General features: G+C 38.3%; 1 protein-coding gene across 12 annotated transcripts in view; it reads left to right on the forward strand.

Annotated features, from left to right (window-relative positions):
• TRIP12 (thyroid hormone receptor interactor 12) overlaps positions 1 to 26,296 on the forward strand; it is a gene marked incomplete at its 5' end in the record, with an annotated part of 106,235 nt that overhangs the window by 36,591 nt on the left and 43,348 nt on the right. For 11 of the 12 annotated variants that reach the window (XM_079710447.1, XM_079710452.1, XM_079710454.1 and 8 more), the window contains 8 exons: positions 2,269 to 2,405; positions 7,981 to 8,064; positions 9,140 to 9,235; positions 21,647 to 21,795; positions 24,807 to 24,842; positions 24,924 to 25,019; positions 25,817 to 25,909; positions 26,105 to 26,266. In XM_079710447.1, coding sequence (XP_079566573.1) covers positions 2,269 to 2,405; positions 7,981 to 8,064; positions 9,140 to 9,235; positions 21,647 to 21,795; positions 24,807 to 24,842; positions 24,924 to 25,019; positions 25,817 to 25,909; positions 26,105 to 26,266 — 853 coding nt within the window. The remainder of the gene's footprint in view (positions 1 to 2,268; positions 2,406 to 7,980; positions 8,065 to 9,139; positions 9,236 to 21,646; positions 21,796 to 24,806; positions 24,843 to 24,923; positions 25,020 to 25,816; positions 25,910 to 26,104; positions 26,267 to 26,296) is intronic. The other variant, XM_079710449.1, reaches the window with a different exon arrangement.

The raw sequence follows: 26,296 nt of genomic DNA on the forward strand, positions 1-26,296 counted from the left end.
ATTTGGGTTATTTTTAATGGTAGCTAAATTTCCCAGTAGTGTGATTAATGGATCAGAAGGGATGCCTGTTGTAATGGCTGTAATATTGCCTAATTAGTTTCTAAAAGTGTTGGCTCAAGTTATTGAGTTTAATGGGTGAGGGTGAGAGATGTACTTAATTTTCATTTTGTGTTCCAATACCTATCCTCACAGAAAAATGTAGGTTTTGTTTGTGTTCTCTCACATCTCCAATTCCCATTTCTCCCGGTTGCTATTTTGGAGCCCTTATTCAGAAAATTATCTACCTTTGATATATGATACAGTGTATTATTTCATATACTTTATTAACTGACTCAGAATCTTAGGTTAAAGTTAAAAATCTTTTTGTTGCAATTTCATCTCAGATTTTCAGGCTTGGTCAGTTTTGGTCTTGTGCTGGTAATCACAGCCGTATGGGACTTCTCCATCCTTTATATGTAGTTTGCTCTTATATGTACTTCGTTCTCCCTACTAAATGTGCCAGAAACCAGTGATGCAGGTGACTGATTTTAGTTTACCTTTTCCCTACTCTAACTTAGGTCAGTAGAAAGGCTTTAAGCACCTCTTTTTGTTCTTCTCTGAGGTAATCGACTTTATACTCTTGGCCGTGGGTACAGTACAGTACACAAGGAAACAGTATGACTTGTTACCTAATAAGTCATAAGAAATGGACTCTTACCACTTTAATCTCTACTTCTCCACTTATTTCCTAGTTCTGTCAGGATTGTTTAAAATATCTGGAGTTAGTACACCTATTTGCCTTTGAAGTTTTTTGGCAGTACTTTTATGAGGACCTCTGAGAAAATTTCTTAGTTCTTTAGAGCTTTTGTCCTGTTTTGGGCCAAACTTTGAAGCCAGTTTACCCAAGGTTTATAACCTTAGATATAAGCCAAATTCACTGTAGTTGAAAATTAATTTTAAGCTGTATGTGGCGTCAGGTAATCTAGCATCCTATCTTTCTCTGCAGCATTCTCTCCTTCTCCTCAGGCCCACTGTCTTGATGAACAAGAAGTTACTTACATGCTACACACAAGCTGTCTAGCCGCCTGCCTGCAGTGCTCTTCATCTCAAACTTTTCTGAATTAGTTGAGATTCCTCTTAGTGCTTTCATAGTCGATCACAGCTGCGGCTTGGTCTCTTTAGACTAACACACCTTGAAGGCAGCAACCAAATGTTCAGCACAGAGTATGTCACATGGTTGATGCAAATTAAATGTTAAATAAATGACTTAATTTGAATCCCACTAATTTGTAGCTTGGTAATTGGGGTTTGGAATGAGCTTTTTTCCCCTGTGAATGAAAGGTTGGCAAAGTAAATCCCTGCTTAAGGAGGAGTTTTAATAATTGAGAGAATAAACTCTTCTAGAACTCATTGGTGATTCAGAGCTTTCATTTACATGTCACTTATGCCTGGTTCCTTCTTGTTCTTTACCAGGCAACATCTAATTTCACTGTAGTTTACTTTAGTCTAAAACATTTCTTCAGTAGTAGGTTTTTGCACTTTCTGAGGTCATTTGGGGAGCTGCCTTTAAACAGTATTAAGTTGTTATAATTTTCGAAGTCTTCTGTCTCTACCTGATTTGCTTACTGATTTCGCTATTAAAATAGAAAGTCATCAATAAAATATAGTCTGCTTCATGATAAATGACTGATGATTCCTTTTTCCATATCTTACACTATGCCTCGATCAGAAACAAGTGTCTTCCCAGATGTCATCTGTATTTATTTATAAATATTAAATACTCATTTCTTTTATTTTAAAGGCTAGAGCTATTGTCCATTATTAGGATAGTAATTTTTTGATGATTTAAGTAATCTGGGACTTAGGTGATGGGAATTTTTCCCATCTTCTTCTCTCCCCCTGTCCTGCCCCCATTTTCAAGTATCAGTCTGAAAGTCCATATAGTGGTCCACTGTTTACCCAGGAATTAGGGATCTATTTTAAATGAATTGAATTGTCTCTGCAGAAGGAATCACTTTTCCATGTAGTTGAAGTGTTTAAAAATCACTTCTGTTTGTAAGGATGACAACAGCTCATAGCAACACAAAAGCTTGTATTGTCAATGTGATATAGCTTGGATGAGTTTTAAATATACAAAGTCTTGGTTGTTACCCATAGTGATTTTCTACAACAAGTTTTATGTAAAAAGAAGAAACTAGCTCTGTGTTCCATGCATTGGAGCTTTGTGCTGTGTGGACATTGCTCCTGGTCACTGGGAGTGCTGCCTATGCTGGCATTTTTCTGTTGTAGTCGGCGAGGCTCTGGCCTGGGCAAAAGAGGAGCAGCTGAAGCTCGTCGACAGGAGAAGATGGCAGACCCTGAAGGCAACCAGGAGACAGTGAATTCTTCAGCTGCACGGACGGACGAAACTCCCCAAGGAGCGGCAGGTAGATTGGCACTTCTTAAGCCTAAAAAGCATTTATGTATCTTCCAGATTTATTTGGAGATAAATTACTTTTTAGGTACACCAAATATAATGGAAGAGAGGAGACAGATACATCTTAAGATGTTAGCCATCACACTTGTTGCTTGCTTTTGTTCCGCTTTATAGATTTGGTGTTTTGATTATTTGTATTCATTTGTTGTTGTTGTTGTTTAATCTTTTTTCAAATCCAAATTTGTACTAATTACATTCAAAGGCCTTTTAAGAAGCAGTAAGTCCTTTCTGTTTAAGCTTCTTAAACATTGATCTGTACATATAATAGTTGCCTACTGATTGTTTGTAAAACTTTAAATTCATAGTAAAAACGTAAAGATGTGGCTTAAATTGTTTCATACAAGTCTAAATTTTAATTTAGAATGTTGTAGTCCCTAAAAAATAACTAGTATTCAGTTTGAATCCAAGCAGCTTTAAGACTAGTATTCCTTTTCTTCCGGGTTTCTTTATTCTCCTAGATGTCTTAGCCCAGCAAAAATTAGGCCCCCCGCCCCACCCCAAGTATGTACCCATTTCCAGTGCCAGAAGGCGGCTGACACTCCACGGCTTGATTGTGGCTAACGGGTTTAAATAGTAGCTTGTTATAAGCATTTCTTACTAAGAACAGATACAAAAATATTATAAGTCATCATTATGAACATATGGGTCTGAGTCCCTTAAATCTGGATGATATGCATAGCTTTAGGCGTAGGCATGTTCTTACTTTTGAACAGAGTTCTTTCATGTATTACTGTTAGTATCAGAATAGGTGCCAGTTTTCTTTAATGCCTATGGTTGATTGTATATCCTCATGTACCAGGAAGGTTCTGGTTTGCCCACTGCTGTCCATGTTCTGTGCCTCTTGTCTCAGCTTTCTGTCCAGCTTAACATCTTTACCAACTTATCTTTCCTGGTTTTGTATGATAGATTACATGGCGAACTTACGGCATCTCTTCTGGTGGTGCCTGTTTCCCAGAATAGTTTTTCTGAAGGGTTAAATGGTAGATTTTTGGAAACATACAGTGCCTTGCACATGCAACTCACTGAAGCTCTGTAGGACACACAGCCTATGCTTCCCAGTGTTTTAATGTTTATTCCAAGTCTGAATATGGAAGTGGAGCAATTCCCATATGGATGACACTTTGAGAGGGAGGTGCTGAGTGTGTTGTTCAAGTGGACTCATTATGGTAATTACAATAGCTAACATTTACAGAGTGTACACTCCATTGCAGACACACTATTAAGCACTTTACACATATTCTCATTTAATATTCAGAACAACCTGCTGAGGTGTGAGGTGCTGTTATCCTCATTTTATAAATGAGAAAAACTGAGATGCATGATGGTTAAGCTTGCCAGGGTTACAGACTAGGATGTGTGACTCTCAAATTCAGGTCTTAGAGAAAAGAAGTGCACAGTTACAACAGCTGTGGTGTTCTGCTTCCGTGGTTACTCGAGTTTGTTTAATCCATAGGGGTGTAATTGGAGGCCAGAATGAGGGGGTGGTGGGTAAAATTCTGTTTCCTGGTATATTTGCCGAAGAGGATAAAGCTTCAAGGGATTAGGTTCATGCGATTGCCCTCCGAAAGGCTCACCTGTGTTTCATTGTCATCCGTATTTCAAATCCCATTGTGATCTAGGTGCTTTCTGAGTTTCTGTAAAAGATACATGTGCACGTTCACTGGTATTAGAGCAGCACTAACTTTATTACCTTTTGGAGGCTGGATCCCTTGTACGTACTACAGGGGTTCCTCTGCCAGCTCACTAAAGTGCTTCTGGGGAAAGAGGCAAATTACTTATTACTAGCTTTATATTAAGTTCTTCAGTGTAATGTGCTTTCGTTTCTCATTATGTAAAACTGGAATTTAAAGAAAAATAAAACCCTCTAAGTTCGTGTAGAGTACAAACTGATGGTGGTAACTTAGAGCATCTTATGGCAAGTGTCCATTCTCAGACAGTTCTTACACAGTTGGTATAAGACTCACTTCATTTGAAACATTTATTTTGAAATAATGTTTTTACTAATTTAAAGAGATTAATCTCTTCAGTCTTATGTATATATTCATTTTTCAGTGTTTCTTTATTTTTAGAGATCATTTCTTCCTGACTTATTTCAGTGGCCTCGTTGATATAAGTGTATTTCTTTTTTCACATGTAGATATTAAAGCATTGCTCCATCTTTGGAATACTTGCTTATATCACCGTGACTTTGCCAGTGTTGTTGACATTTAGGAAAGTTTGTTGATAATGGTGTCCCTTTGGGTCACTCTGAAGTTTACTGTGATGTGGAGTGCAACCCCTCTAGCTCTTCATAGAAGAAATGTCAGCTCTTGAAGTTGAAAGTTAAGTGTTCCCCACATTGTCCCAAGAGCTGAAGGGTTTAGTTTTAGACTTCATTAGAACTGAGCACCCCTTTATAGTGCTGATAAAGTCTTGTTGACAAAGTCTTGCAAATCTTAGCGATACTAAGGTGGGGAATCAGGCAGTCTTCTTTATACCTGGAAATCAATCAACATAAGGAAAAATGTTCTGACACCTACATTTTGCATTGGGAGTCTTAATTTCACAAGAAATGAACAGGGTCAGATTGTAAAAAGAAAGCAACTCAGTTTTGTAAATTTTTCTCTCCCTAATTATTTTTGGTTAGTACCACTAAAAAAATTAGATTGCTACCATATCACCTGATGCCAAGGCCCATATAAGGTGTAATTATATTCCAAACAACCATTCTTCTGGCCTAGCTCAAAAGTTTTCGTGACACTAAAAATGTCTTCCCGTTGCCTCCTATACTTAGGTATTTGGTAAACTCTTAGCAGTTCCTGTCAAGTAAAAGTGAATTCTGTCAGCTTTAACTGTGTGTTGGAAACTGCCTTACATGGTGCTGTGAAGATATGCTTAGACTAGATGGGAGAGATACCAGTTTAAACAAACAAACAAAAAAGATTGACACCTCTTAAAATCTGGCATTGGATTTTCTCTGTTTGATAGCCTTGCTTTTATATTAGTGTCGGGATGGATTTTGTGTGTGTTGCCCAAGGTCTGATGCCTTGATTGAAGCAACTTTCTCGCTGACTGCTATTAATGGGTTACATTTCCTTACCTGCATGACTTTACAAACAGCCACTCACAGGCTAAGCTAGTTTGGTTTATCTAGTTTTGTAAAACTTAGAAAAAAGGGACCTACGGTAAGCAAATGCTTATTAATACTTGCCATCAAAGGGATGGCAGCTGGAAAGGATCTTTTTCCTTGGGTCCAGTAACTGATTTCTGTCAAAATAGGCCCTTGACTTGATTAAAAACCAGAATATCCCTGCTCCTCCTTGTAGTGGGTCTGTGGCTCCCTTAAGGTTGGGACCTCCCTATAATAGTCTTCACAGCTCTTTTAATTCTGTGCTTTTACAAGTTTTATGTCTTGGTTAATGTCTTTGTGGCAGGGCAATTTGAGGTATTTATTATTCAGTATGTCAGTTCTTAGAATAATATGTTTAAGAAGTCACTTAAGGTTAAACCTTTAAAATCATAAGTTGTAGATTTGTAGACTGGTTTAAAGTAAAACTAGTAGAACCTCTGATAAGCTTTAAAAAAAACCCAGCATTACCTTAAGTGAACTTGTGATGTTTTTTTCTTAAAAAATGTGTGGTTCCAGAGTGTGCCTTTGAGGGGGGAGCAGGAAAGAAAGAAAAACCAACAATTTTGTTTGCCAAAACTTAGTATTTGCTTTCCACATTTTGTAAAAGTTTCAAAGTAAGTTTAAGAGCCACTTGACTAAGTTCAGTCTTAATTGGGACCCGGTAGCAGGGCTGGTTGGCGTGGTTTCTGTATAACGCGAAGAAGCAGCGGCACTGAAATCAGGAATGAGTGCTGGAGGGTAAGTGCGAGGCGCTGGTAGCGTGCAGCTCCTACGAGTGCGGCCTGCGAAGTCAGACTGCCTGGGCTCACGTCTCATGCCTGTGGTCAGTTGTCCGACCTTGGGCAAGCACTCAAAGACACAAAGCCTTGGTTTCCTCATGTGCATGGTAGAGCTTGTAATACTCCTCTGTATGGTTGAGAGCAAACACATGGACACGTTCTCCATACAGTCCGCATTTAATGAGTGCTACCTACAAGTAGCCTTATATATATATATATATATATAAGTACAGTTATTATTTCCTTTTTCTCCATCAGAAGTGTGGATTTTGCTAAACTCCATTACTCCTTAATATTAGCATTTCTACTTAGCCTGTAACTCTAAACCATGGGGTTGCCAACGTTTTCTGTGAAGGGCCAGATAATTGATGTTTTAGGCTTTATGCAGGCTCTGTTGGAACAACTCTGTGGTTGTAGCACAAAAGCAGCCACAGGTATGTCAGTGAATGAGTTTACTTATGTTTTAACCAAATTTTATTTGCAAAGTGGTGTGCTGGACTGGATTTGGCCTGTGGGCCACAGTTTGCTGATTCCTGTTCTAAACCATACATTTTAATACAACTTTTTAAAAAATCCCGGTGAAATGTTAGAATACTTAAATGAGGGGTGAAGAAAAGTATTAAGAAAACAGAGTTGGTGGCTGGTGTATTTACATCTCTTTCTTCAGAAAAACTCTTTACATTCACATGTGTGATCCATGTGCCTCTTTTAATAATGACAAAAATATTCTTCCTGCCTTGCATTCTGTCACCATCTGTCAAGTGGACAGGACTTAAGGTATTGTGGATGATGTGGTCATACACAGATGAATCGTCTATGTACAAAAAATGCTTTAGGACTCAACAGACACTGAGAGGAGGGGACAGTAAAACTGCTCGTTTTATAGGAATATATTTCCATCTCCTGGTCAGATTGATAATATTGTAGAATCAGCCACTATTTACTTAGACGGAATGATCGATCAGGTTAGCATTTGGGGTAGTAGAATCCTTCTGAATCTGAACTCTTCACTCTGCGTTTGTTTCGACATGTTAGTTGCCCTCTCTTTTGTACTTCAGTGTTTTGCAGTCTTCTGTCAGTTGTAATGTGTATCTTCAATGTTTTGTCCTGGAAATCAGAGAGCGTAATCTTTGCACAGTCTTGAAATGAAAGAAAACACGGCAAACGATCATATGCAGACTACAGTCCAGGAATAAAGCGGACTGAAGAAGGCACACATCTACATGGAACATTTTCCCCAAATGTCAGTTTTGCTTTTTGTTTGTGACTAATTGCCCATCTATTAAATATCACAATGGTTTTTTAGCAGTGTTATCTTTATGGACTTTTGGTAGAGGAGTTCAGGATAAGACTCAATTCAGGGACAGTTTCAAAGACAGGAGGAAACTGTGAAAACCATGTATGAGTGAAATGCAAAGCTTGTATATTATGCTTGTTTCTAATGTAGTTGAGCCATCTTTTTTCCATAAAAGCTACATGATGAAGTCTAGAATAACAGCTGGTGTGCAATGGGCAGGCACGTTTGCCTTTATTCATTGTTGTCTGTAAAACTCTGCTTTTTCTTTTTTAAGATAAACCAGACATAATGAATTTAAATGTTCCTCTCCTAACCGTCACCTTTCCCCCCCTCTTCGAAGCCTCTAGTTCTGTTGCAGGGGCTGTGGGCATGACCACTTCTGGGGAGAGTGAATCGGATGATTCCGAGATGGGACGATTGCAAGGTAAAGAGAGTTACTGAGCTTACAAGAAACTCTTGTCATGGGCTGCCTGTTACTACCGTTCTTTGTTGAAGTTAATTCGGATGAGCTCATAAAAGTATAATGTAGCAGTGCCCATACCTCCAAAAAAAGCTTTGTATGTGGTAGTGATTTGATGATTTGGAATTGGAAGATCATCCGTTTGGCTCTTCATCTTTACTGTTTAACTAGATAAAAATCTTATATAGTACATTTATTTTTTATGTTAAAAATTTTTTTTCATTACGGTTGCATGTATAGCTAGTAATGCATTAAGGAAGATATTGAACAAGGGGTAGCTTAATATATTGTGCTCTGGTACCTAATAACATATTGCATCTAGTAGGATGCTTCTTTGCTGTGATCTTTTGTGTTCTTGATCAACTGTTTGAAAATGAATGTAGATTGTATACATAAACTCGAGGTATTATAATGTTGTAAGTGCGTTTAAAAAGCAGCTTTATATTATGTATACATGATTTACAAGTACATGGATATGTATTTTTATTATCTTCAGACAGCTGATTTATAGAATAGATCCCCAATGTGAGGCTTACAAGAAACATTAATGAATCAGTTTCAGATTGCTTTTAAGTTCCTGAAGGAACTTAGAGCAGTCACTTTTTGACTAGAACACAGTTTTTCTCACTTTTGGGAACTGGTAAAAATGATTTTTTTCCTATGTTTTTAGAGGATCTTATGATCAATATCTGACTGGGAAATAGTAGAGTGAAATAGCTAAGGTGCTTAACATAACTTCTTCAAAATAAATGTTTACTTTGGTTTTTTCTTGGACCATTTACATAGTCCCTGCTGGTATGGATATTTAATATCTCCATAAAACCTTAAGATGCCCTGGAGTAGACACATGGGTGTTGTAACTTATATTAATTACATTAGTATATACAAGTGGTCTTGAAAAGTTTAATGTAACTTAAAGTTCAAAATGGAAAGTAATTGTTTAAATCAATTATGTGATGAATCAGTTGTTCGGAACTTCTAGATAAGATCAGTTGTATTAACACTTCGACTACTCCTCCTGCCCTTCTTTTTTCCTTAGCTCTGTTAGAGGCCAGGGGTCTTCCTCCGCACCTGTTTGGTCCTCTTGGTCCTCGGATGTCACAACTTTTCCATAGAACAATTGGAAGCGGAGCTAGTAAGTGAATACTTTTAAATTTGTCCTCCCCTCAAAACTCTTAGTAATTAGTTGAGTGCTGTTTTTACTGTTTACCTATTCATGTAAGAGAGTTTTCACATAAGGAAGTTTTCATGAACTTTAACCTGTTTTAAAAAACAGAGCTTCTGCACGTTCTTGCCTTAAATAATAGCAACTCTTCAAGATTTTCTCCTTTTATTTTTGATTACTGAATTGGAACCATTAGAAAACCATCCAAAGTTTACAACAAGATTGACCCTTCATTTTGTTTTTTTTTGAACTATAGAAAGAGCACAGGATCTCAGGTGATTATATTATTATAGCATCTGATTGCATGCTTTGCACAGATTTGTGTCTTGAGTTTTTTATGGTGTAATAAAATTTAACCCATTAGGCAGTTGATTATAAAATGAGCCTGAGAGGAAAGATTTCTCAGCAGAATTACCAGTAACTAGACTCATTTAATCAAATTAATATAACCCAGAGATCTTATCATATATGGTAGATATGAGAGTGATTGTTTAAGTCTCAGTTTGTAACTAAGAATATGATTTTGCATAATCACAAATTCAGTTAAATTCTGTCTGGTATAGAATATTACCTTTAGCTTCCTTAAGCAATAAAATTTACATTTAAGCATTTTTAAAAATTGAAGTACAGTTGATTTACAATGTTGTGTTAATTTCTGCTGTACAGCAAAGTGACTCAGTTTTATATATATACACACACACACATTCTTTTTTATTTCATCGATAATATTTCCATAGAATCAGTAGGCTATTTGCAGACTTCAGTCTTGATTAATTTCTAAATTTCTGAAGTGTTACTGAAGGTTGTTAACTCTGACCTTACAAATAAATTTGTACTTGTATAATTTTCCATCAAATATTCTAAGTTTAAAAAAAATGCAATGGGGCTTTCCTGGTGGCGCAGTGGTTGAGAGTCCGTCTGCCGATGCAGGGGACACGGGTTCGTGCCCCGGTCCGGGAAGATCCCACATGCCGCGGAGTGGCTAGGCCCGTGAGCCATGGCCGCTGAGCCTGCATGTCTGGAGACTGTGCTCCGCAACGGGAGAGGCCACGACAGTGAGAGGCTCACGTACCGCAAAAAAAAAAAAAAAAAAAAAATGCAATGTGTATACATGTACTCATATTATGTGTATTTGTACTTGAGGATTTTAAGAAGCAGCTGGTATTTTCTTTTTAATTTTTGAATTTGATTGTTTTTTTATACAGCAGGTTCTTATTAGTTATCCATTCTATACATATTAGTATATACACGTCAATCCCAATCTCCCAATCCATCCCACCCCCACCCCCCCGCCACTTCCCCACCTTGGTGTCCATACGTTTGTTCTCTACATCTGTATCTCTATTTCTGCCCTGCAAACCGGTTCATCTGTACCTGTACCATTTTTCTAGGTTCCATATATATGCGTTAATACACGATATTTGTTTTTCTCTTTCTGACTTACTTCACTCTGTATGACAGTCTCTAGATCCATTCACGTCTCTACAAATGACCCAATTTCGTTCCTTTTTATGGCTGAGTAATATTCCATTGTATATATGTACCACATCTTCTTTATCCATTTGTCTGTCGATGGGCATTTAGGTTGCTTCCATGACCTGGCTATTGTAAATAGTGCTGCAGTGAACATCGGGGTGCATGTGTTTCTTTGAATTATGGTTTTCTCTGGGTATATGCCCAGTAGTGGGATCACTGGGTCATATGGTAATTCTATTTTTCGTTTTTGTTTTTGTTTTTGTTGTGGTACGCGGGCCTCTCACTGTTGTGGCCTCTCCCGCTGCGGAGCACAGGCTCCGGACGTACAGGCTCAGCGGCCATGGCTCACGGGCCCAGCCGCTCCGCGGCATGTGGAATCTTCCTGGACGGAGGCACGAACCCTTGTCCCCTGCATTGGCAGGCGGACTCTCAACCACTGTGCCACCAGGGAAGCCCTATTTTTCGTTTTTTAAGGAACCTCCATACTGTTCTCCATAGTGGCTGTATCAATTTACATTCCCACCAACAGTGCAAGAGGGTTCCCTTTTCTCCACACCCTCTCCAGCATTTGTTGTTTGTAGATTTTCTGATGATGCCCATTCTGACTGTGTGAGGTGATACCTCATTGTAGTTTTGATTTGCATTTCTCTAATAATTAGCGATGTTGAGCAGCTTTTCATGTGCTTCTTGGCCATCTGTATGTCTTCTTTGGAGAAATGGCTATTTAGGTCTTCTGCCCATTTTTGGATTGGGTTGTTTGTTTTTTTTAATATTGAGCTGCATGAGCTGTTTATATTTTTGGAGATTAATCCTTTGTCCGTTGATTCGTTTGCAAATATTTTCTCCCATTCTGAGGCAGCTGGTATTTTTTTTTTCTTTTGTTTTGCTTTGCTTTTGCTGCCCTGATACTCATCTCTCAAATAACATAGCCTCCTGCAAAGTTCTCGAGAACCCTTGAGCATGGATTTTTATTCAGTGTTGTTTATTAGGCACTGGAATTGTACAGAGTCATGAATAGGATAATAAGCAGAGTTGTTTCCCACGTGGAAGCTTCCCTGTTAGAGAGTGACCCTGGAAATAATTAACAAGACAATTACTATAAGTAAAATTTCAGGTCGTGTCAATGCAGTGAAGGAAAACAAAGCAGAGTTAGGAAGACGTTTGTTGGTGTGATGATAGGCTGGTTAAAGAAACCTTTTCTGAGGTGATTTTGTGGAGAACAAAATGGAGTGAGAAAACCAGCTCTGCAGGGATCTGAGGGAAAGAGGAAGTGCAAGGCCACAGGTGGAAATGAGTTTGTCATGCTCATGAGACAGCAGGAGGGGCCTATGGAAAGTGAAAGGAGAGTGGTAGAAGATGAAATCTGAGAGGTGTAGGTGCTTGCCAGGTCATGTTGGACCTTTGCAGGCCAGCAGCAAGTGTGGGATTTAAACTAAGGGTAATCAGGATTTATCTGTATTATGAAAAAGATCAAACATACACAAAAGTTGAGAGTATTAGTATAGTATAATAACAACTATGAACCCATCAATAATTATCGATCCACGTGACCTGACCATTGTTTCATTTATATCCTCAGTTGTTCTCCCCACTCCCAAGTTTATTTTTTTAACTTTTTCCATTTGCATATATTTAAATTTATATCTGTAAAAATAAGGACATAACTACAGTACTGTCTAAAAAAGTTTATATTAAGAAAATCCTTACTAAGTATCCAGAATTCAAATGTTCCAGTCCTCACATAAATACATTTTAAAAACTTTGATTTAACTGATGGCAAAGTATAGATCATATATTTTTTTAACACAAAATGTACAAAATGTATTATTACTAACTCTATTTTTGTCATACACTGGCAACCTCTTTAACATCGAGAAAGACTAGGTGTTGTAAATTAGGACTCATTTGTCCATTGTATACACTATATACACAGCAAAGTGAAACAAAATGCAGGAACATAAAAAAGACAATGGTTAATCTTGCTTCACTATAAACACACGGGCACAGAGCTCTTTGCACTTCCTTCTCCTCCCCCCAACCTTGAACCAGTGCACAAACAAACACAGTGCATACTGCGTACTGTTCAAAAAGGTGGTTTGGCCACCCCTCCCCCGCCAAAACAACAAATACGAATTTTAACAAAAAGATATTTACAAAATGTCTTTTTACTACCTCTACTTTGAACATATATCAGGCACTTTAGAACATCTAGAAAGACTAGATATTTCAAAAAAGTACTTATTGTCAACTACATACACAGTAGTAAGGAGTAAAATGCACACACAAAACAATGGTTCTAATACGCACATGTCTTCTAACTGTGACCAGGCTGGCACAGAACCTTCTTTTCTTCCTCCTCAACGTCTTCCATTCCATGTCCTCTAACCCACTGAACAAACGTGGACCTCTGTGGCTCCTGATGTCGCCTCTAGAGGTGGTCAAACAACTCCATTTCGAAAAGTCATTTCCAGAAGACATTTCTTTTCTACGGTTTTTTTAAAGAAACAAATGGGCATTTACAAGACATGGGACTTTAACTCTGTCATACGTCGGCAACCTCTTCACATCCAGAAGGCCTATATGTAGCGAAAAGTTTTCTTTCGAAAGGTTGGGGGGAAAGTTGAGAGCAGCTTTTTCATATTATATACACAGGCCTTCTATAAACGGCTAGTAAATCTTCCCAAAGGGTGGCGGGCACTTCCTATTGGCCGCATGTGGTACGTGATTCTACCATTTCTATCTTCCGACATCGAGGTCTTGGTAGAACGAAGACCAGCCGCCCAATGATCCGCTAATGTTCCACCCATCGTCGACCGGGGTTCCGCTCACTTTCCAGGCTCGTTAAGACCTTTGTCCGTCGTTGTCCGGACGAGGTGAGGTCTCGTCCAACTGGGGCAGAGAGGTCACCTCAGGTCCCGGATCCGCGTGGGCTTCAAGGCCTAAGGGTGGCTGAGCTGGCGTCCATATAGACCCCCCCACCCCTTCCCAGGCCCTCCGCGGCGTTCCAGTGGCCGCCATTCTTCTCGTCCTGCCACGCCCGATGCCCAAAGGCCCAACGTCCTGGTGGCCTGCCGGAGGCTTCGCCTAACCCCTGCAGCGTGGAGTCAAGAGACCCGGCGGTGGGTGGGATCTGGGCTCCGAGGGGCCGCCGCCATTAGGTCGCGGAGGTGGGGGTGGAGGAGCAGTTCGTTGCTGCTTCCAGGCTCGGGCCCTGCCAGTGGGCGGCTGCTGCGAGGGCTCTGGGGCTCGGCAAGACACAGCCTGAGCCTGTCCCGGGGGCCCCCCAGTTCACGTGCCGACCCGAGGCCGGAGGGCCTGGAGGGCCCCGGGCTAGAAGGCCGCGATCCTCTTCTCACCGCGCTCTCTGCTGGAACTCTAGATCATATTTTTAATGTGTGTGCTTTTTTATTTTTTAAGAGAAACTTGATTTCATTTATTTTTCCACTTCATTTATTTTGGGGGGGAAGGCTGGGAAGAAAAATTGTTGCAGAGCTACCCAAGAGTATTAGCATTAAACATCAGAAATCCACATTAACGCTTGACTATTGCACATGAAATGAATATAAACGATAGACTAGAACCAGAGTAGAAAACAGTGACACCCCCCCATGCCCATGACCCAGCTTCAGCAATGCCTGCTTCATGGCCAGTCTGTCTTTACATCCACCAACATCCCTCCTCGTGTATTAATTTGAAATGAATCCCAGACATTATGTAATTTTATCTATAAACATTTCATCATGTAGCTCAAGATAATGTCCCTTAAAACACACATATACATGCATGCATACATCCACATTACTATTATTATATCTGAAAAGGAAACCAGTAAATCCTTATTGATAGATACCCATTCAGTCAGATTTCCATTGTCTCAAATGGAAAAGTTAAAAAAAAAAAAAAAGTATACTTCTTGTTAAACTGGTAGTTGGATCTAGAGGCTTTTTCAGGTTCAAGTTTGGTTCTTTATTTTCTTCCTCTGGTGAGGAAAGACTATGCAAAAGTGGTAGTGTTTTCTAATATTAGGAAGCCCACAAAGTCTAGACAACAGGGATTACAAATGAAAGTATTTCATATCTAATGATCAGTCTTCATTTATTAGAAGTAAAAGAAGTAATTTAGTTGAAATATATAAAGAATATCTCTCCCTTCTATTTGGTTATCCAGGAGAATAGTTGGTATAGGAAAAATATTTCCTACCCTTTATTTACCAGTTTTGCATCCTTCAAAGTGCTATTGTTTTTGTTTTAAGTATCATTGTCAGTTGGGTTGAGATGTGTTTTAGCCATTTCATTGATTTTCATTGATGATGAAATTGTCTAGTCATCATCTGATCTTTCCGATGTGATCTCAGTAGTTTTTGATGCCCTCTTTGCTTTCTGATGAGCCAAGTTGAACACCCCCTACCCCCCCGCCCCCACCTGAAATCAGGCATTGCCTCAGAGAGCCCTGGTTTTCTTTATAGGAAATGGTATTTAGATTCCACAGTCTGGGCTGTTGGCATATTTGCTACTGGGTTGATAATTGTTGTTAGACACTTTTAATGGAAAAAAGTAGGAAATAATTGTATTTAATCTTTTAAGATTAAAAATCATGAGTTCATACTGACACTGCCAATTCACATTCAGGGCTGCAGGGGTTTTATTTATCTTGTATCTTTCCCTCGTGCCAAGAGTTTCAGTTCCCAGTGATAACACAGTCATTTATTTGCTTTATCCTACAGTACAAAATTCCAGCCTAACACCAAAAATAGTATTACTGAGAAAGTTTTAATTTTGTAACAGTTCTTTTTTTGTTCTTGGGATATATCTCACTTTGTGGTCATTTTTTTGTATTTTAGAGTCACTTGAAATAATTCTTTACACTCATGCCGCCAGGCTGGTTTGGCGCATTTGCTTTATTTTGCTTTTAATTTTTAGGGATTGACTTTAAAATGTAGTCTTGCTTTTATAATTTGTTATATTTACATGGTTCCTGAAGTCAAATCTACAAATTTTTAAAAGTCTTATCTTTTGCTATCCCTTTAGCCTGTTTCCTCCTCCCACACAAATAACCTTCGTAAGTTTGTGGCCTGTCCTTTTGTTATTTACTTAAGAAAACAAAAACAAATCCGTATTATCTACTTCACACACACTGACTTTCTTAGATAAGAGCAGTAAATTTTACATACTTTGCCTTGCTTTTAACAGTATGTTTTGGTGTTCACTTTTCATAGCTGCTGTGCGTGTCAGGCACATGCGCAGAGAGAGAGAGAGAGAAAGAGAGATTCCCCATTCCTTTTGTAAAGCTGCCACAGTGCTGCAGTGTGTGGATGTACAGTTTATTTTGCCAGTCTCCTGTTGGACATTTGGGTTATTTCCAGTCTTCGTCGTGTTGCAGTGAAATACAGCTTTCCTGTTTTTACCTGTGTTATCTTCAGGATAGATTTTTAGAAGGGAGATTGCTGTGTAAAGGGTAAATGCATACAACATTTTGGCAGATGTTGTAAATCAGCCTCTTTTGGAGATTATAATGCATATCCTTGGCTTATTATATATAGCCTACCATATAGTAATACGTTATCATATCTCAAACAGTGCAACCACCTTACAGCAGTTTAACTCTTTTTCTCCTGCCATCCTTTATGCTGTTGTTTAGTTTTACTTACACATGTGCTATAAACACAATAAGACAATTGTTGTTTTAGAACATCCATATTCTTTTATTTTTGCCCACATATATACCATTTCCAGTATTCTTAATTCTTTCCTGAAGTCCCTTTCTTCTATCAGGATTGTTTCCCTTCAGCCTAAAGAACTTTTTTTATATAGTGAGTGACTGCTAGTAATGATTTCTCTCTGCTTTTGTTGGAGAAATCCTTGATTTGCCTTAAATTTTTTTAACATTTTTATTGGAGTGTAATTGCTTTACAGTGTTGCGTTAGTTTCTGCTATATAACAGAGTGAATCAGCTATGCGTATACATATATCCCCATATCCCCTCCCTCTTGCACCTCCCTCCCACCCTCCCTATCCCACCCCTCTAGGTGGTCACAAAGCACCGAGCTGATGTCCCTGTGAGCTTATGTTCCTGTGCTATGCGGCTGCTTCCCACTAGCTAGCTGTTTTACATTTGGTAGTGTGTATATGTCAGTGCTACTCTCTCACTTCCTCCCAAGTCCATTCTCTACGTCTGCGTCTTTGTTTCTGTTCTGCCCCTAGGTTCTTCAGAACCATTTTTTTTTTTAAGATTCCATATATATGTGTTATGCCTTAATTTTTAAAAGGTAATTTCCCCAGGTGTAAAATCTCGTATTAGCACTTTGTAATGCTCTTCTGGTTTCCATAGTTTCTGTTTAAAAGTCTTACTGTTACCCTTTCAAGGAAGTTCTTTTCTCCCAGCTTCTTTTAAGATTTGCTTTTTCAAACCATTATTAATTTTTAATAATTTGACTATATTAGGCCTGTGTGACATTTTCTTTCATTTTTAATTTGCTTGGCTTTCACCGAGCCTTTGAATCTCTGAGTTGATAACTTTCATCAGCTTTGGAAGATTGTTGACCATTATGTCTTCATATATTGTTTCACTTATCTCATTATCTCTTCAAATATTCTCCTTCCTTTTCTTCTGGGAGTATCAAGATTGTACATGTTCAGACTTTGGATTTGATCTACCATGTCTCTCTAGCTCTATTTTTGTTTTTGTTTTTCCCAGGTATTTCTTTTCCCCCCAGTTTGAAAACTTTCTGTTGACTGTATTTCAAATTCACTAATTCTTTTTTCTGCTGTCTTCTTCAGTATTTGGTTAAACTCATCAATGAATTTTAAATTTCAGATACTGTGTTTTCTAGTTCTAGACAGTTCTTTGATTTTAAAAAATAGATTCCAATTCTCTGTTGAAATTCTTTTTTTTCTATTTATTCATTCATTCGTTCATTCATTCATTCGTTCATTCATTTATAGCTGCATTGGGTCTTTGTTGCTGCACGCGGGCTTTCTCTAGTTGCCGTGAGCAGGGGCTACTCTTTGTTGCAGTGCACGGGCTTCTCATTGAGGTGGCTTCTCTTGTTGTGGAGCGCGGGCTCAGTAGTTGTGGCACGTGGGCTCAGTAGTTGTGGCTTGCGTTCTCTAGAACACAGGCTCAGCAGTTGTGGTGCACGGGCCTAGTTGCTCCGCGGCATGTGGGATCTTCCCGGACCAGGGATTGAACCTGTGTCCCCTGCACTGGCAGGTAGATTCTTAACCTTGCACCACCAGGGAAGTCCCACTGTTGAAATTCCTTACATTCTTACCCATTTTGTCCATCCATGCTTATATTTTCAATCTATTAATCATAGTTATAGAACACTTACTTTATAATTCTGGGGGTGTTAGTCTGCTTCTGTTGTCTTTTTTCCCCTTTTGATTGTTAGTCACATATTCCTCTGCCTCGCCGTATGTCTGGTAATTGATTATGTGAACTGAAGAGACCCCAAGGGATGTTTCCAGTGAGTGTTTCCTCTTTTTCTGTGTTAAAGGGTCAGAAGCTGATCACTTTGCTCTAGTCAGGGCTTTAGCTTGTTTTGACCGAGTTATAATTTTTTTATGACTCATTTCATCTCTAGCTCATCCCTGTTTCTCTGTTGTAACCCTACCAGGGTTTTTCTGTGTGTTTGTTTTGTTTTTTTTAATTTGGCTGCACTGTGCGGCTTGTGGGATCTTAGTTCCCCAGCCAGGGATTGAACCCAGGCCCTCGGCAGAGGAAGCTTAGAGTCCTAACCACTGGACCACCAGGGAACTCTGTCTCCCAGGGTTTTTTTTTGATTGAGAACCTTGCAAGTCTGTCTACTTAGACTTTCTGTTCTTCATGCAGTTTCACAATGTGGCAGATGTCTTGAAGGTAGGGCACTGGCTGTGTATGAGTCAGGCCTCCTCCCTCTGTGGGGACTTTGTCCTCTGAGCACCCTGAGACTGCGGGAGTTTTCATTGTGTCTTACCAAAGCTTCTGACTCAACCCCCAGCCCTCTTCACAGCTTCAGAACTCAGCAAATGTCCAGTGGGGTCGATTCAATTGAACACATCAGCCTCCTGTGATTCCCTGAAAGGCTGTGGGTTCACTTTCTCTCTGTATCAGCAGTTGGCAAACTACTGCCCAAGGGCCAAATCGGCCTTCTCTTTATTTTGATATAGCCTGTGAACTAAAAGTGTTTTTAAATGGCTGAAAAAATTTAAAAATTATTGTTTTGTGACTTGAAAATTAAATGAAATTCAAATTTCAGTGTCTGAAAATGAAGTTTAATTGGAATATAGCCATGCTCAGGTTATGTATTGGCTGTGTGTGCTTTTGTGCCACAGTGCCAGTGTCGTTCAAGTAGTGGCAGCAGTGACCTTGTGGTCTGCAGAACCCAAAATATTTACTCTCTGGCTCTTTATAGAAGATGTTTGCCTACCAACCCCTGATGTATGATAGTGGTTTTCAGAGTGTGGCCTGTAAATTCCAAGCTAGTTCCTGAGATCCTTACATTGAATTCATAAGGCCAAGACTGATAATAACTACTAAGGTCTTTCCTTTTCTACTTTGTTCATGTTTGAACTAAAAGTGCAAAAGCTATGTGGGTGTAAAACTGCTGGTGCCTTAACTAGAGTCAAGGCAGTGGCACCAGACTACTGGCAGGTATTTTATTTTTCCTTGTCACATGATCCTAGTAAAAAACTCCATGTTTACATAAGGATGCGCTTCCAAAACAAAGTCATTAATTTTGTCTTTACTAACGCGTCCATGTCTTTTAAATAGTCTTTGTGGCAGAGTAGGCCCGTTTTTCCACACTCGTCTCTGGTAAGCTAGTTTCTCGGCTTGGAAGAGGGAGCAGGGGTGAGCGCGCAGCTCTCTCATTCAGCCTGGCGCTCAGGCCGTTTGCAACAACAGCAGCAAAACAGTGCTACTCGCCACTGTATTTTGTTGCTGTTGTTTTGGAAAATTGTGATCTTTTTCACAAGTTTTTGTTTATATTAATATGTAATGAATTAACCAGGTATTTCAAAATGTTTCTCTTTTAGTACCAGGCACATTTTATAAATAACAGTAGATCTAAACCACACACAAGGGGTCTCGGTAATTTTCAGGAGTATAAAATTACCCTTAAAACCAAAACTGACTGATCTGTATGAGGTGGTTTCTCTTCACATGTCAGAGGAAATTAATGGCAGTGACTTTTTGTTGTCATTTGGCCTAAGGTCCTTTTAGGAACATCCCAGAAGTCCAGTGGTATTCATGATGATTTGTTTGAGCATGCTGAAATGATCCATGTGCTTAGACCTGCCAGCCTCAGTGTTGATAGAGCATCCAACGACTTGCATCAGTTTTTCCTATTTTTGGTGGTTGTTATTAGGGTATACTCTGTTTGAACTATATCATTCTTTAAAAACAAATCTAGAAGCAGCTGAAGATTCTTTTGTTTTCATAGTTACTTTCCCTTCATTTTGTTCTTCCTTCCACATTATTTCAACACAAAAATGTTAAGCCTGCCCTAACTGGAACTGATAGTATTTAGTTTGAAAACTTTAAAGATGCTGTCCCTTTGAACTTGAATGTCTTGCAGTGTATCTTTGGACAGACTCTTAATTATGGTCAAGGGAGTTAGGCAGTGATAGTTATGCAGTTCATTAGCCACAGCCTTAAATAATAGAGAAAACAGACATTGTCGGGATTATTGTGTATCCCTTTGAAAGGTTTATGCCCTCCCAGAAGATCATTGATGCTTAATTGGGAAAAAAATTTTTTGATGTTCATATGAATTCCACATTCATTGACAGTTTCCTAACATCTATCATTTCTAAGCATTTCAGTACTTATTGGAAAATATACAAACAATAAACTGAAAAGGTCTCAGAAGGGAAAGGACTTGAAAGTAACCTCAGGTATAAGTTTATAAGCATTAATGGAGTTGATCATGGTTACAAGAAGGAGGGTGTCCAGGAAAATTTGAAACACATTTGTAGACTTTATTTTTGAGTGTCTTACTCGGTTTATTGACAACTTATTTATTGTGGTAGTTGAGCCTTAACATTTTTCAAATGTTTGGGCGATGGAATTGACCCTTAAAAGTAGAAGTACTCTAAAGCACTGTGATAGCAGCATCTGCACATGAAATGAGAGGAGGTGAAAAGGCCAGTCTTCTGCTGTTTTTAGAAAATATTTCATTCTTTTCATTCCCTTTTGTTAGATGCATTGTTCTGTTTGTCTTTATTTCCTTGCCCTTTCGCTGTTACTTGGATTCCATTTATTCTGATGGAGGTATTTAGAGGTATATAACATTTCCTTTGATGCCTAGGCATCATTGTTTGCCAGGTTTTTATTATTGCAGAAGGCTTTCTGCTTACTAGATATACATATTTTTGAAAGCATGTACGTTAAAGGTAGCAGTTCATGTTAGTCTTATGGATATTAATTTTTGTTTCAGCTGTTAAATACCAATCAACTTCTCATTTAAAAAGATAAAACTTAAAAGAGAAAAATATAAATAACTGTGACATTACTTTATGGCAGAGTAAATCCAGCTAATTTAATTACGTCTTGAATAATCAGCAGCCTGTCTTAACACTGGTATAGACCTAGCCTTTTTTTTTTTTTTTTTTTTTGCGGTACGCGGGCTTCTCACTGTTGGGGCCTCTCCCATTGCGGAGCACAGGCTCCGGACGCGCAGGCTCAACAGCCGTGGCTCACGGGCCCAGCCGCTCCGCGGCATGTGGGATCTTCCCGGACCGGGACATGAACCTGTGTCCCCTGCATCGGCAGGCGGACTCTCAACCACTGCGCCACCAGGGAAGTCCTAGACCTAGCCTTTAATTAGGATCCAAAGAAGAAAAGCAGCCAGCATGTAAAGTCACACTTAACACCTAGTAATAATATTAAGTGTTTAAAAATAATGATTTTTTTTTCCATGTGAAGGTTCTAAGGCCCAGCAGCTTCTGCAAGGACTACAAGCAAGCGATGAAAGCCAGCAACTCCAGGCAGTTATTGAGATGTGTCAATTATTGGTCATGGGAAATGAGGAGACACTGGGAGGGTTTCCTGTCAAGAGTGTTGTTCCAGCTTTGGTAAGAGAGTTTTCCCCTCGTTTTATCCCAGTCATCCTCTGAATGCTGCCAGCTTTTTTTTTTTTACTAAATAACATGATTATTGTCGTTAAGAATTTTAAAATAGGATAGAACTAAGAGATAGTAGAGTGTGGCTTAGTGCTTTTATTTCATGCTTTATAGAGATTGTGCGTGACTGTTAATGATGAATGAGTAAAGTTTCTAAATCATTTTTTTAATAAATTTTTTATTTTAATTTTATTTTTGGCTGCGTTGGGTCTTCGTTGCTGTGCGCAGGCTTTCTCTAGTTGCGGTGAGCAGAGGCTGCTCTTCGTTGCAGTGCACGGGCTTCTCCTTGCGGTGGCTTCTCCTGTTGCAGAGCATGGGCTCTAGGTGTGCAGGCTTCAGTAGTTGTGGCACACGGGCTCAGTTGCTCCGCAGCATGTGGGATCTTCCCGGACCAGTACTCGAACCTGTGTCCCCTGCATTGTTAGGCGGATTCTTAACCACTGTGCCACCAGGGAAGCCCTAAACCATTTCTTGATGAATAGTTATGCTATCTTTGATACTTGAATGGCTACGTGGTTTTAAATTTTAAGTTGTTAGCCCCATCAGGTGATACCTTGACGTACTATGCAAAACTTACATGCTTTTTTCTTTTAAACTGGTGATTCACAGGACAATAACAAGCAGCTCACTTGTGGGTTCTCTTTGTGGGTCATCAAGGTTTCATGCTTGATAGCAGTGTGCATGGCAGAGCAGTCAAGCCAGAACACCACATGGATCCTCCAGCTAAAAAAAAAGGTTTTATATTAAGCAAAAACAAAAGAAACAAAACAGTACTCAACAATAGAAAAACAGTTTTTAAAATCTTTTAATGATTTTTCAACACAGTTGTGAGTTGATATTTAGAATTTATTAATATCTTAATCGCTTAAGCTTTTTAATGTGAAAACAACAGGAAGAGAAATTGCCATTACTAAATGTAGGCCCTTGAGCATAATACATCTTTCAAGAGTGGCTTGGTAATTTTCTCAATGCCAGATTAAAGAAATTGGCTATAATTTAAGATTAAAATTAAGTCTGAATGAAATAGTAACAAAAGACTAACATAAGCATGAATACACATTCATAGTGTATTTTACCTTGGAAGCTAAATATCATTCAAGTCTTTGTTTACACATCTAGTAAAGTTGACAAAAATGAAACTGTGATTGGAGTATCAGATTGTCTCATTTGATCACATTATCACATTATGGAGAGAGCTGAGTGAAGACCAGTCAAATACAAGATGACATAGTCTTTATTCGGCCTGTTCTTATTTGTTGGATGGCTCTGCTCTGGCAGGAAGTGATAAAGGATAGAGCAGTCTCTTTACCTTGTGCCATGCAGACCTCCTGGTAACAAAGGCTAGCTCTCAAGTCTTACCAGTTCCACTCTACAGGTTTGCGTATTAATTTTTTAATGTTTCATGAAAGCAGTATTAGCCTTTGTACTCTGACATTTACCTATGTTTATATTCATGCTCAAATTATTGATTTCTTCAATAGCTGGCTTTTATGACCTGAATTAAACTTCCTTGTTTGTTTTTGTTCATTTAAAAATAAATAGTAACAAAGGACTAGGTTTACCATGTACTTATCTTTGTTAAACTGCAGTTTTTATTGGTTAAATAAAGAAGTTGTTAAATCTAGGCAGAAACATTAGCATAATCCAATTTTCTTAATTTGCTGGTGGTACTGATTAGATTTAAGTACTTGGCAGACCTGCACAAGTCAGCTCATGCTATTAATAATGAATTGTCCAGATTTATCTTTCATCACAGTTGAATATTATAAATATATATCCATCAATCACCATACACCTGTGTGACCATAAACAGTCATTTTTGGTGAAGAATCTGTTTACAGCAGTTCTTCCCAAATGTGGTATTACAAGGTTCATTCCACCTTAAAGAATTGGAGAACTTATTACTCTTTCTGTTAGCATAACAACCACTTTAATTTAGAGTAGGTGTTTTATAAGTGACTGATTTGTAGGTGATTTGAGACAGAGTGTGCACGCTTGTGCATGTGTGTGTGTGTTTATGTTGTGTGTTTAACAAAAACAGTTATCAGGACCTCTGGTATATAGATATATTTTACCAAGCATAATTCAGAGCTGAGAAGACATTCATATGAAATGAATATTGCATTAGGATATCTGACGTACATTTAATTGAAAGGTACTTTACAGCTTAAATTCAATGCATTTAAAATTTCCATTGAACTAGAAGACAGTGAATGATTGTCTCTTTCCCCAGGTAGGAAATTTCTTTGGTAGCTTTGGCTGCTTCAGGAAGATGGAGTGTATATCTGTAGTAGTTTTGCATCCCCTCCTTTGAAAAACATGGTTAAAATTTGCTTAAGTCTTTCCCACAAGAAAAACTAAAATAAAATCAGATGTTTAGACTAACTCATGCATTTGTAAAATAATATTACTTTGAGTTTTAATTAGCACATAATTCATTTTTGATGTGATCAGTATCGTGTTTAAATCCTATACTACTCTGTACTTTACAGCTGAGTTAAATGGTGCTTCGCTCTACTTTTAGAGAAGCTAATTTACAGGAGTTGAAGCTATGATATTGAATCTGTACTGATAGTTGTTAATTTAACAAATGTCAGTGCATTGCTGGTCTGTTTACTTAAGTATAGTACTTATTGACACCTGTTAAGCCCTCAGTGACATGTTAATGGGCTTCTGAATGGGGGAATAGAGGCACCAGGAGGGTTGGCTGTAAGCAGCAGGAAGGCTGTGCGTTTGACCTGGATCATTGGTGATGATTATCCCAAGTCAGTGCTTCAGTGTATGTGTCATGCCCTCCTAAGCATAATCATTTCTTGTGTATGCATGCTAGGTTTTAACTTGATATTATTTTTGTATGGTAAAATTCTTGGATCATACAGTTCTATTTCAGTTGAAGTAGAAGAAATACTTCTAGGACTTCTAAGAATATAGCTTCTAATACTTTGTTAAATCTTTTTAAACAGATAACATTACTGCAGATGGAGCATAATTTTGATATTGTAAGTATGTACTATGTTTTTAAAAACCATTCCAAATTTAAACTTTGAGTTTTTATTGAGTAAAAATGACTTCTTTTCTAGATGAACCATGCTTGTCGAGCCTTAACATACATGATGGAAGCACTTCCTCGATCATCCGCTGTTGTAGTAGATGCAATTCCTGTCTTTTTAGAAAAGGTAATCCTACTTTTGCCCAACTTGTTCGAAAGCAAGCATAGGGGAATCAAGTTGAGAACCCTTGACTGTTGAATTCTAAAGTAGTATATCAAATTGTGAGGCCACATTAAAAGACATTTTTTAGCATCCATTATCTAACTAAAGTATATTTTTTAGCCAAGGTTCCAGAAAAATGTTTTATGTCTAGCAGAGCGGCAGTTTAAAGTTGATGCTAATAAAGCATTTGTAAAAATCAACCCAGTATTATAATTTTTTAATAATAGGAATTACTGCCTTAGTATAAAATCTTTCAGAGAAGAACTTAAAGCACTTGATTAAAAATAATCTCATTATTTCTAGAAAACATCCCAGTGAGGTTGATAGCTATTTATACCCTCATTTTACAGCTGAGAAGGCTGAGACAGACAAAGTGCCTTGCTCAAGGTCATAGCACAGTAAAATTTGCATTATCTGATAACTTTGGAATATGGTATAAAGTTTAAAACTTGATTTTTAAAATTTGTTGTATAAACCAACCCATTTATTTTAAATATGAAGATTTAAAGTTATATAATTGAATTTAGTTTATTCTCTATGTAAAACATTTTTCAATATCTTTAAAGTAGTTGGAAGGAAAAGAAAAGTATTGCCAGTATGTTTGGCTTAAGCGCATAAATTGCTGGTTTCCTATGGTGGGTTTCAGGTTAGCGGCAGTATAGATTGATGGAAATTAGAGAAAGTGTTGTTTATTCATGTCAAAGATGAGCAACGAGTAAAAAACTGAATGATAACCTTGTTTCCTGTTTATATGTTCCCAGCTGCAAGTTATTCAGTGTATTGATGTGGCAGAGCAGGCCTTGACAGCCTTGGAGATGTTATCACGTAGACACAGTAAAGCCATTCTACAGGCGGTAAGTGTTGTTACTGAAGGACTATATTTCATTTAATGTTGGATTTTAGATCCACATTTGTGTTAGTTCCTACATTGCCGTCTCTATAAGGTACGCATGCTGTTTACAAGTGATGTGCTAGACTTTTAGTAGGCTTTTTTTTTTAATTGCTGATAAAAGGGTATTTCTTGGCTTTAACAGTTTCCTATATTTTAGGGTGGTTTGGCAGACTGCTTGCTGTATCTAGAGTTCTTCAGCATAAATGCCCAACGGAATGCACTAGCAATTGCAGCCAATTGCTGCCAGAGTATCACGCCAGATGAATTTCATTTTGTGGCAGATTCCCTCCCATTGCTAACCCAAAGGCTAACCCACCAGGTAAAACATAAACCTATTTTATGTATCATA

The sequence above is a fragment of the Hyperoodon ampullatus genome (genome assembly GCF_949752795.1).
Source record: "Hyperoodon ampullatus genome assembly, chromosome: 8".
In the NCBI taxonomy this organism is placed as follows: Eukaryota; Metazoa; Chordata; class Mammalia; order Artiodactyla; family Ziphiidae; genus Hyperoodon; species Hyperoodon ampullatus.